Here is a 12130-nt window from a genome sequence, read left to right on the forward strand (position 1 = left end):
CAACTGATCGACTCTATGTCTAGTCCGTGCCTGTGTGGGAGCCTCCCTGGCAACACCATCTTGAGTTCTATTGAAGAGGACAGATAAACGTACTAATTATGTCATATCTGTCATATCTATCTACTGCTCTTTGGGAGATTAAAAAGGTAACTACATAAGGGCACAGTGGATATGTGAAGGGTAACTTCCCTCTGTATGAGCCTGACTACACACAAAGGTCCTCTACAGAGACCTTTCATTGCTTTCAAACAGACATTTGGTTTGAAGGAGTCAGTAGGCTTTTTCTTGTGTCAGGCCCAGACTTTGGAACACCCCGGCTAAGAAAGTTATTTCTGTTTCCTGCTTGCTGGCCTTCCACCACGGAATTAAGAATTCATGCTTAGGAAGACTTTATGGCTTTTGAGGGGGTACTGTATAGCTTGGTCTTGCCATAACTGGTATGTTATCCTTCTGCTCATGTTATATATTTTACTGCTACTGCTGTTAAAAGTTTTATTTGCTGGCTAGGTATCTTTGCTGTTTTTATTGCATCTTATTATTTCTGTTGTAAGTAGAGACAAGGCAGGTTGTTATTCTTCCTAGGCATCAACAGGAACATCCCCCACAATTGGGATCTCAGCTGTATTTCTCTGTTGGGTGCTTTTTTTTTTTTTAACGAAAAAGCTTGGCACTGAGTATACAACAGTGCACACTGTTTTTGAAGAGGCTCATTTAAGCAACTCTAAAACTGGCTTGAGCTAGCTATAAACTAATTTCTGCTGCTGCTCCTCACACTAGTCAGAGATAAAGTCTTCAGCAGCAAATAATCCCACAGTACCCCACGGTAAACATTTTCTAGCAGGTGCTGTAACCAACTCTCACAGATAAGAACTTTCCTGTGGTATTATTACTGATTTCATAAGGGGTAAAGGACAGAATAGTCATCAGACTTTTGCTGCCATGTCCCATAACAAATCAGTCTGGAAAGATCCTGCCATGAGTATAAAAATCAAGGCTGAGCCAAGCCTCCCAAATATGTTTAATACTGTGTCCAACCATTTCTCTGTGTGTTTTCACCAGGAAATCCACTGCTATACTCCTTATGCCTTGTTCCTCCTCATATCCTGGATCGTGTCATTAGGTCTGCCTCATCCCGAGTTGCAAACTCACTCCTTAGCTATCACCACAATGTTTCAAGGACTTTCCATTATACAAAGAACATTGCTTCTTAAGTTTTGCACTGTTATGAGAACCATAGGTCTCTGGACTGACTGTGTGAGCTAAGCTCCAGACACTAGAGCACTGTCTTATTACAAAGAGTTGAGGCCATCTGAGGCAAATGGGGGCTGCCCTCAGAGGTCTAGCAATCCATAGATAATTGTTACTGTCACAAACTCAGCTGAGAGGGGGGAGATGCAGTTTGATAAGTTACAGGTTTTTGTCCAAGATTAAGAGGCTGCAATTATCCCATGTTCTTCACCAGAGTTGACACTGGGAGGGATTGTGTGTGTGAGAGAGGGAGAGTATGTGTGGGTGCGAGAATTAATGAGAAAGGGGGGGGGTGGACGTCTCAGACTCTCTTTGCATTTAACATGGCTTGCTTGAGGAGGAGATAAGCACTATAGAAGGCAGCAGGGATCAAGCTCAAATAGGAAAAAGGAATTCTATAATCTGGTATCTGCAACTCAGAATGCCTCCATGAACACTCTTGATGTTTCAACTTGTTGCACAGATGATACTCCAAGAAATTATCTCCAAATGATCACAAGGATAGGGAATTAATAACTAATCTACTTACTTCGCCAAACCTTTATTAGGCATTACAAATATAGGCCATCATAAAACATCCATATATAAAAATTTAAAATATAAACAAAAAAACAGCCATGTAAAAATATGTAATAATGAGGATTTTCATTGGAGTTTCTTCCCACTAAATAGTGCCATTCACCACTCTAAGAAATACTATTGATAATAACTAATCATCTCCTGGGGAAATGATTAAAGCCTGGCAACATCTAAAAGCAAAGTTGAAAAATAAACCACTGAGGTGGATCCCAAGCTGGTGCACACAAATCAAGCAAGATGCACACGTAGTTCAATCCTGATTTTTGTGGCCACATCTTTGCCTGCTGCACACCTGACATCACATATGACATCAGGTGTGGGGCAGGTGGACATAGTTTGGGAAAACAGCCTGGCAGCCTAAATGGGGAAACTCAACCCTGTTCTAGAACTTCCACAGCAATTAAAAGGAATTAGCCATTCCGGACAACTTCACCCCAGCAGATCTCACTTGTATGTGTGGGTCCTGGGTTAAAGGGAGGACTCATAGTTTAGTGGGGTGCAGCATATGCTGTGTATGTAAATGATCCCTTGGGACCACAGAGAGCTGCAGTAGACAATGCTGGGCTAGTTAGACCAGTGGTCTGTCAGTGTACGGCAGTTGCACATGTGCCATAGACAATGCTACCGTGAAATGGTACTGAAAACAGGTGGTTATGGGGAAATGATTTCCACAAGCAGATTACATTATACCTATTAAATAAATACTACCTTAAAGTTTTGCTTTTGGAATTTCTTGGAGCATCTGGCTGGCAACTGACAGAATACTGAACCTCAATTCTTATACTACTATGTTTATAGATATCTCTGGCACTTGATGCCAATTTGCACCTTGCTTCTGGGTACACAAACTGGTTGGTTTAAGATTGTACTCTGTTATCCATCCAGTATGAAATGTACTTGGATACTCCCACTAATCTGAGTTAAGCTTACTTCCAAGCATGCACAATACCACTTTTGATGTGCTATGGGAGGGTGGCTTGATCAACTTTGTTCAGTGATGAGTACTGGCACTGATACTCCTTGAAGCTTTCAATAACCAGTACTACAGATAACACTGAAGAAAACAATGCAACACCTGAATGCACACTAAGAAGAGGTAACCCCTGATATCTAGGGAGGGGATGCTAGAACTATTCTTCAAGGTTTCAGAAAAATGACAACTACATTGGTTTTTTAAAAAGTCCACAGAGAAAATCTGGTGTTTTGTAACTGTAGAATACATCGCTTCACATAGTAAGTGAAGTCTATGAGAAACAGTTTTCCAAATTCTGAAATACACACAAATACATACATGCACAGAGATATACATTACATTACACAGAGACATGTCACACGTAGCCCAGACCAGAGTTTAACATAATATTCAAGGGACAAGGATGCTTGGAGAAAAAGCTGTTAATTTGTAAATATCTTTCCTTTACTGTAACATTTCATAAATACTCTGTGAATCTATTTCTTAATTTAAGATTTGCCTCTTACTGTAAAGACAACACAACCACTTTGTAGAAGCTTTGAAAATGGGAACACTGCAATCAAATAACAAAAAATACGTTATTGTCCCCCTTTTCAACCAACAAATAATCTGCATTGGGTTTGTTTAAGTTCAGCTTACTCTACAGTTCCCTGTTACACCCAAAACAGACAACTGTAGTTTAACTCAGTTCACTAACCAGGTTTAGGCCCGGTTGTGGCACAGAAAATGCTTTGATCACCCTGTGTGATTATCTGTGTTGGAGAGAGATGGGGAAAATGTGTCCTTGTTAATTTTTCCATGGTATCCTTCTGGAGCAGCTGTCTGAGTTAGGGATGGGTGGCACCGCTTTGGTTCTGGACCACAATACTTCAAGGACTGGCTCTCCTCATATGAACCAACCCAGACCCTGCAATCATCATCTGAGGCCCTTCTTCATGTACCTTCTCCACAAGAGGTCTTGAGGGTGGCAACACGAGAGTGGGCCTTTTCTGCGGCGACTCCCCATTTGTGGAATGCTCTCCCCAGGAAGGCTCACCTGGCATCTTCGTTACATACCTTTAGGTGCCGGACAAAAAATTCCTCTTCTCTCAGGCCTTTGACTAATTAAACATTATATGGTGTTTTAAACATTGTGGGGTGGTTATTGTTGTTTTTTGTTACTATTTTATGTATTCTTGTGCTTTCGTATTATAAACCTGTAATCCTTGGATGAAGGGTGGTATGGATATTTACTAAATAAAATAAATAAAACCATCTTAAACAACAATTATTTAACTTCCTTGTTAGTAAACTGATATTTAAGCAGTAAAGCTGGCAGCAAGTGGCAATAACATGCACAATAGTAGTTTTGACTAGGATTCATGACTAACCTTTCCTTAACCCATTTATACTTCCAGGCTCCATCCCCACATACAGCCTTTCTCCAAACTGTGAACCAACATCCTGGATTCCATCCTGTGGAAGAAGCTCCTTCCTGTCTCCCACCCGATCGGGCTCACCTGTCTGGTTCCATCTAGCTTGGCTCACCAAATGGTCATCTGTCATATTGAAATCCTGGTGCTGGTCAGCCATCTTGTCACAAAGGTTATCTAGAAAATGAATAGTAGTACTGGTTATTGACTATAGCAATAAAGTTTTGGTGTGATTTGAAAATGAAGAGTAGATTATTGCAGAATGTCAGTAAAGTTAAAAAAGCAAGCCTTCTTCTGTAGCTCCTGCCTCCTTTGCAATACATGCTCATCATTCATCTTACTCCAAAATTGTGACTACCTAAATCCATACCAAACAACCAGATCTCTGCAAATATCATTATCACCCTTCGTTGCTACTGGCACCCTTAAGATTCAGGATAGGAAACTTCTGGTCTGTGGACCAAATTTGGCCCACCAGCTCTCCCCATTTAGCCCATGAAGTAGTTTTCCCCAAACCACACTTACCTGCCTCACACCTGACATAATAGGCTGTACACACACACACACACACACACACACACGAGTATCAAAGGCCAGGTTCTTTAGTTTAGTAGATGGTGGGATCAGGCTTCCTTTAGTGTTCTAGAGCAGAAGCTCCTCCAGCCATAAGGTCTTAACATTTCCCCACCACTACCCCCAGTAGTTTTTTCTACATAGTATTCATCCTCCCATGGTGAAGAATGCAGCTGGCTCATTCAGAAATGAGAGATAATTCCATCAACAGCTGTGATGCTGCAAAAGCCTTTGGGTCTTATTCATAACACATAACACCAGTTATCCATCTACAGCATAGATTCTATAAGCTGTGCTAGAGGTGATGGGGGATTCCCTATTTCAAGTAAATCCAAAGTGAGACATTATTTAGCTTATGACTATGATAGCAAGCAATTTTGCAATTTGAAACCTCAGGTAGTGGGAAGAAGAAAAACATCATATTTTTAAAGTAGCTAATAATTGTGATCAGCAACAACATATTACTTTGCAGAAACAGAAAATTCTAACTCTAAGCTTCCCTGGTAGCTTTGGGAATGAAGCGTGCATGTTTTCACAATAAATAAAAATACCACCAATTTTACATGACATGGTATTATTTTGCATGACATGGCATTGTGTTTCACACAAGTTCTAGCTTACCCCCAACATGTTTTCTATGCATTAGTTTTTCAGATGTGTAAGCAGAGTATCAATCCACTGTTTGCAAACATAAGTGAAAGTCCAGCAACAGATACAGAATTACACCTTCTAATTAACAGCATCCTCAAGCCCTAGTTTTTTGCTACTTTGTATGCTGTCTCCTGCAGTGTTGTTTATTATGCAATTAAAAATATGTCCTAAATCAGATACAAAAATGTTTGGAAGTCAGAGGGTATACTTTCTGGACTTGTATCAGTTTGATATAGAAGAATAAAACTAAATGTGTACTTAATTTCACAAGACATTCAAGTTAGATGGGGGTGAGGGGTAGGAATTGCCTGCTTAAAATAAACCACTGTAATGATATATATCATATGATCATGTTGGCACTCTTCTTGCCGTTCTTAAATGAAATGTCATTGGACACTAATGATAGGAGAAGCAAACAAATTAAAAACAACCATGTATTTCACAGCTATGCAAGAGGGGAAGTGGTTAAATTTGAAGGCTGAAATTTGAAAAAGGTTTTAAGTTTTCATTTTAAAATCTGAGAATAAAATAAATTCTCTTTAAATTAACTGTTCCATTTAACTTTGGTCTAATGCCTTGACTGCAACACCATGCTTTCTCACTGTACTCAGTATGTTAGTTAGCTGGGTAAGTAAGAAAGTGCACAGGAGACATGAAAGTTACAGAGAATATATGAAAGGCAATTGGCCAACATATAAATTATCTGTTAACAGAATCAGATTATAAATTAAAGATGAAGGAATATAATGATATAAAATCTATGTTAACAGATTGGTTACAATATTTCTAACCAATTGACATATTTAGAAGTGATAAAGAGACGGGCTTTGGGAAGGAATTCTCAAAGTTCGAAAAGGAATTACTGGATAATAATTAGAAATTGTTATAAAAAATGTACAAGCTCCTGTTGGAATGGGAGATGAAATACAAAGAGGTAAAGGCAGTAATAATACACTGGGCACAAGATACAGGATATAACATACCACTTGAATCATGGGGAAAGCTGTGGAAAGAAATTTACGGCATGTAGTTCACTAAAAGAAAACTATATGAAAATGATGTATAGATGGTATTTAACTCTGGTAAAGCTTACTAAGATGCACAAAAATTCATCTAATATCTGTTGGAAATTTAAAGAATAAGAAGGTACATGGTGGATATGTAAAAAAGTAAAAAGCTTCTGGGAAATGATATACAATGAAATGAAAAAAAAATTGTAAACTTTTGTTAGAAAACCAGAGGTTTTTTGTTAGAAAACCAGAGGAATTTTAGGAGAGGAAGTACCAAAGAAGCAAAAGTGACTGTTCATGTATGCGACCACAGCTGCCAGAATGCTGCTTGCCCAGAAGTGGAACGATGAGTGTCTACCAACGAAAGAAGAATGGAGGATAAAGATGATGTACTATGCCGAAATGGCAAAATTAACCATGAAGATCAGGCACCAAGATGAAGGAAAATTTAGTCAAGATTGGAAAAACTTTATAGTTTATTTCAAAGAACATTGCAAGAACGTTGAGACGTTAGCAGGATTGTTGTAGCATTTATGAACTAAAGTGAGAAGCATGATGAGAAATTTAAAGTAAAAATTAAGTGGATAAATAGTTAGATGCAATGAAAATAAAAAGGGGAAATTTTGAAACGGGGGGGGGGGAGTCGATCAAAGTGACTAAGGATGTTATATATGCAAAACAAATTGTCATTATTAAGTAAAATTGAAAATACAGAGTTACAGAGGATAAAGTGCTGTTTCAGTAGAGGAAGCCATGAAGAGTAAAGATGTTCACATAGTGGCAGGAAACATAACCACATTACGATAATCAAATCTGAATGTAACAAGCAGATGAATGACTGTGGGCAGATCCATTTTATCAATGTACACAAGCCAAAGCTGCTGGAAAGTGCTCCAGGCCACTACTACCATCGAGTAATGAACCAGGAACACACCCAAACTGAGTATCTGATTCTTCAAGAGAAGTAAAAAAATGCTGCCTAATACAGACCAGAGAGAGATTTATGAAATTCCAGAACAGCAGTTTGAATATATGAAGAACCCTGCTAGATCAGACCGAAGGACCATGTAGTTCTACATCCTTTTTCACACTGGCCAACCAGATGGCCTATAGCAGGGGTGGCCAACTCCCAAGAGGCTGCGATCTACTCACAGAGTTAAAAACTGGCAGTGATCTACCCGCTTTTTGGGGGTTCAAGTCAAAGTTGTTGAGCTTTTTAGGGAGGAGGAGAGCACCATATGGGGGGGGGGGCCGCAGGGCTAAAATGTTGAGCTTTTTTAAGGGAGCCAAAGTTGTTGAGCTTCTTTGGGGGGAGTCAGTGATCTACCACAGACATCCAGAGTGATCTACCGGTAGATCACAATCTACCTGTTGGACGTGCCTGGCCTATGGGAAGCCCACAAGCAGGAAATGAGCACAACAGTACTCTCCTCCACTCCCAGCACCAGGCAGCCTCAGCACTGCTCCCACAAGGTGTGGGGTGCAAGTCACCCCATCCACACCTTGTGGAGAAGGGCTGCTTGATGTTGCCGCTGCCTCCTCCTTCACCCAGGTGGCCAGGCTCCCTCTTTCTTCCTTGGCCACTGCAGCAACCTGGATCAAAAGCAGCTCCCAGACTACAACCCTCTTCCAGTGGGAAAGTTACAATCCGATCAGTCATAGATAAACCTACCCCTCCAAAACTTGGGTTCAAGTTCAGTTGGCCAACCCTCACCTACCTAACCACAGCTTCAGTACACTAATTTCAGGGATAACTGTTATCCTAGTTTTCAGTGATAAAGCACTATCACTCAGTACAAGAGCCAAAGTAGTTGAGACAAAAGAATGAAATTAGCAATTACTTGAGTGGATTTTTAAAGCAAAATTGCAGATGCAAGGGGCCAATTTCAGTCCCATACCTGCTATTTCATGGTGTGAGAGAGACCCTATTCACCCTATAGGTTTTTCTAGTGCAAATAGCAGGCACTGGGGCCCCAGCAACAATCTCCTTTCCACACACATAGACACACCTGCTCCCAAAGACATTCCACTGTCATGTTCTCCTGCTGCCTGCTGCCTCTAGCCAGTCCTAGCTATATTCCTGGATGCTAGTGTTAGGGAAATCACCACAGCAGAGGTTAGAAATGCAAGGGAATGAGTGTGGAGAAAATCAGGTGGCTGTCACAGTAAGCTTGGACTTGCTGGGTTATCTTTGCAAGGGGCAAAGGAAGGTGGTAGGTTTGGTGAGAAGTATGGAGAAGGGTAAATGGCTTTGAGGAGGATTGGGGGTAAGGTAGAGTTGGCAAGCAAAGGCACAGCACCTAGTACTTAATACATTTCTACACATTTAGCATCACATATAGTTTAGCATCAAAAAAACTAAGATCATGACCACTGGTCCCATCTCCTCCTGGCAAACAGAAGGGGAAGAAATGGAGGCAGTGAGAGATTTTACTTTATTGGGCTCCATGATCATTGCAGATGGTGACAGCAGTCACGAAATTAAAAGACGCCTGCTTCTTTGGAGAAAAGCGAAGACAAACCTAGACAGCATCTTAAAAAGCAGAGACCTCACCTTGCCAACAAAGGCCCGTATAGTTAAAGCTATGGTTTTCCCAGTAGTGATGTATGGAAGTGAGAGCTGGACCATAAAGAAGGTTGATCGCTGAAGAATTGATGCTTTTGAATTATGGTGCTGGAGGAGACTCTTGAGAGTCCCATGGACTGCAAAAAGATCAAACCTATCCATTCTTAAGGAAATCAGCCCTGAGTGCTCACTGGAAGGACAGATCCTGAAGCTGAGGCTCCAATACTTTGGCCACCTCATGAGAAGACTCCCTGGAAAAGACCCTGATGTTGGGAAAGATTGAGGGCACAAGGAGAAGGGGACGACAGAGGATGAGATGGTTGGACAGTGTTCTCGAAGCTACGAACATGAGTTTGACCAAGCTGCGGGAGGCAGCGGAAGACAGGAGTGCCTGCCGTGCTCTGGTCCATGCAGTCACGAAGAGTCAGACACAACTAAACGACTAAACAATAACAACAAATAGTTTGGCCCTCAGATAGTGAAAGTTATACTCACAGAGTGCAATTTCCATTCTGGGACCTGTGAGTGCAGTTATGCCCACATAGGCCTTTCCTGGCACCACTGGATCCTCTCCCATCACTGAAATTAGGCTTCAAATAGAACAGACTGGAGTGTGTGGTTATTTTATACACGAACAAGGGAAGCACACTGATAGTTGTACTTTAAGGCCAAATCTGAATTACAAGATAGCAGTTATATTTTGTGTGGGAATGCATACAGCTCTGAAATATGCTCCTATACATCAGCTACTGCCTCCCACCTCTGTGCGTTCTGCACATACAAATGAATAATTTAATTGTCTAGCTGATCATCTGTCAATCTTCCAGATCACCTTTATTATAATTAATCACTCAAGACAGTTGTATTACTGGAAATTTATAGAACAAAACACAAAAACACTAAGCGAGGGGGGGAAGCCTACATAATGCAAGCAACCAGTCATGACGACCAGTCAGCAAGAATTAGATGCACACAAAACATTTTTGTTACAATGAAGTGAGGACATGCTCCCCCTCTGAGATATGAATGTTAGAAGAATTCAGTCTTTATAAATTATTATAAGAAATATAGTACCTCAGACTACTGTGTGGATCAGAATTCAGCACTCTATTGGATTTTACACTTCTCCAAACATTGCAATGCACCTCAGCAATTTAAAAATTATCTCAGAATATATATTTAAATATATACTTTGAGAACACACATAAACATAAATATGCATTTTGAGAGGATTAATGCAGAAGTAGCATGAAATTATGGGTAAAAACATGCAAAACCCCCCACAAAACCTGACAGATTAGAAACTGTCAGATTTGTCCATCTCAACTTTCAAGTGCAATGCCTCCAGAAAACAGTTGTTTTCAGACTGGGCCTATTTCACATGTTCACCATGTACTGTATATTTAAAGCACATGAACTCCTCCAAAGAATCTTGGGAACTATAGGTTAAACACATTGGGAATTGTAGCTCTGTGAGGTGAATACAGTGTATGAAGCCATTGAGAACAATCTGCAGCCTTAGTCAATCATAACCAACTTTAGCCAGATCTGAGCACCTTCTCATAGTTAACCGTTATTCCTAGCTCATGTAGCATTATAATAAACATAATATGGTAGGCTATAATTTTCATGGGACAATTCTGTGCATATGACAGGCCAAAAGTGGATACAAAATGCTGGTACTCAATAGCATTGAGGAATAATCAGCACTGAACTAATTTAGTGCTCCCAATTCATTTTTAAAAAACCAAACTACACATGCACTTGCATGCTGTAATTTTATTACAGGCAGTTGGAAGAATTAGAGATGCTCATTACACTTTGTGTGAATTGGCATTCTAGCATGAAATGACTTCTTGAGATTCTGAGTTTTCCTTCTTGAACATAAAAAAAATCTAATTCTTAGTTTGATATATAGCTTGTGAGGCTTCTGCAAACATCATTTGAACTGCCTTACCCCTAACCTACATCTATTTTCCAGAATTGCATTTTTTTAATGGCAGAATAAGGCAATAATTGTTCATTTAAGCTATCAACTTGACACACTGATTTAAGGTGCATTGCTTCTGGTTCCCTGGGTCTTCTTTGATTAGGAGCATTGTCCATTTTATTACAAACAACTTAAAAATGAACATATGGATAGAAAGGGGGTGAAGGTATCAGCCAGACTTGTTCTCCCCACCCCCAAAGGTGTGGAGCTTTTAATGTATTACCTGCATTTTGTTACATTGTAAGCCACTTTGAGAACTCAGTTTAAAAAAGCAGGATAGAAACCCACTAAATAAATACTAGAATGCCAATCTAGACTTTAGTTGGAGCAGAGTCACAACCATGCTTCCATAATGCTTATGGCAGCGTATGACTTGAGCCATTCCAGATGATATTGCAATGTTCTGCTCCAAAAGCCTATTGCTTTCCCCCTTCGTTTGCACATTAGTTCCGGCAGGAGGAAGAAACTGCTCTTTGGAAAAGGGATAATTTTGCCTAAAGAAACAAAAAAACAATCTAAGAAACAGATTGTTCTTGCTTTGTTTGTTAGACAGAATTATTGAGAGTATCCCTTTATTACTAAAAGTAACCACATTATGTTGTCTTTACACATTTAACTTTCTACAGTTGAAGTGATCTGTGAAGACTACAATGGGGCATAGATAACTGATGAAGTGGCCTGGCATGGGAATGAACATTCTAAAAGCTGTTCTTTGTTTCCCATTAAAGATGGGTCAATACATGTCTCTTGGGATTAATCAGCACTAATTTAGTCCGGTATTAGTTCTAGTTCTGTTCTATCCTACAACTCCTTACTAGTAGTGGAAGAGTAGGGACCAGAGAGGCCTCTGTTCTAATCTCTGCTCAGCCATAAGTTTATTGGGCCAATCTCCTGGACTGACTTCATCACACGATTGTAAGAATAAAATGAGGACGGAAATACCATGCATGCTGCCCTGAGCTCTTTGGAGGAAAGAAAAAATAAAAAGCTTATTTTTTAAAGAATCCCTTTTTCTAGCCTATCCCTGTGACATTCCATTTCCTATTCCTGCTGTGGAACTGGATATGTACTGTACTACTAAGTGAAAGGGCTAGAGATTGCAGGATAAGGAATCACCAAATAAGACAT

At 40.1% G+C, this 12130-nt stretch overlaps 1 protein-coding gene across 12 annotated transcripts in view; it reads right to left on the bottom strand.

Moving 5' to 3' along the window:
• MAPT (microtubule associated protein tau) overlaps positions 1-12130 on the bottom strand; it is an 81591-nt gene that overhangs the window by 40693 nt on the left and 28768 nt on the right. For 9 of the 12 annotated variants that reach the window (XM_080978628.1, XM_080978616.1, XM_080978627.1 and 6 more), the window contains one exon: positions 4300-4389. In XM_080978628.1, the coding sequence (XP_080834754.1) occupies positions 4300-4372 (73 nt within the window). In that variant the 5' untranslated portion in view covers positions 4373-4389. Of the gene's footprint in view, positions 1-4170; positions 4390-12130 lie in introns of those variants that run through there. The other 3 variants (XM_080978620.1, XM_080978618.1, XM_080978614.1) reach the window with 2 other exon arrangements.

The sequence above is a fragment of the Podarcis pityusensis genome (genome assembly GCF_964106645.2).
Source record: "Podarcis pityusensis genome assembly, chromosome: 13".
NCBI lineage: Eukaryota > Metazoa > Chordata > Lepidosauria > Squamata > Lacertidae > Podarcis > Podarcis pityusensis.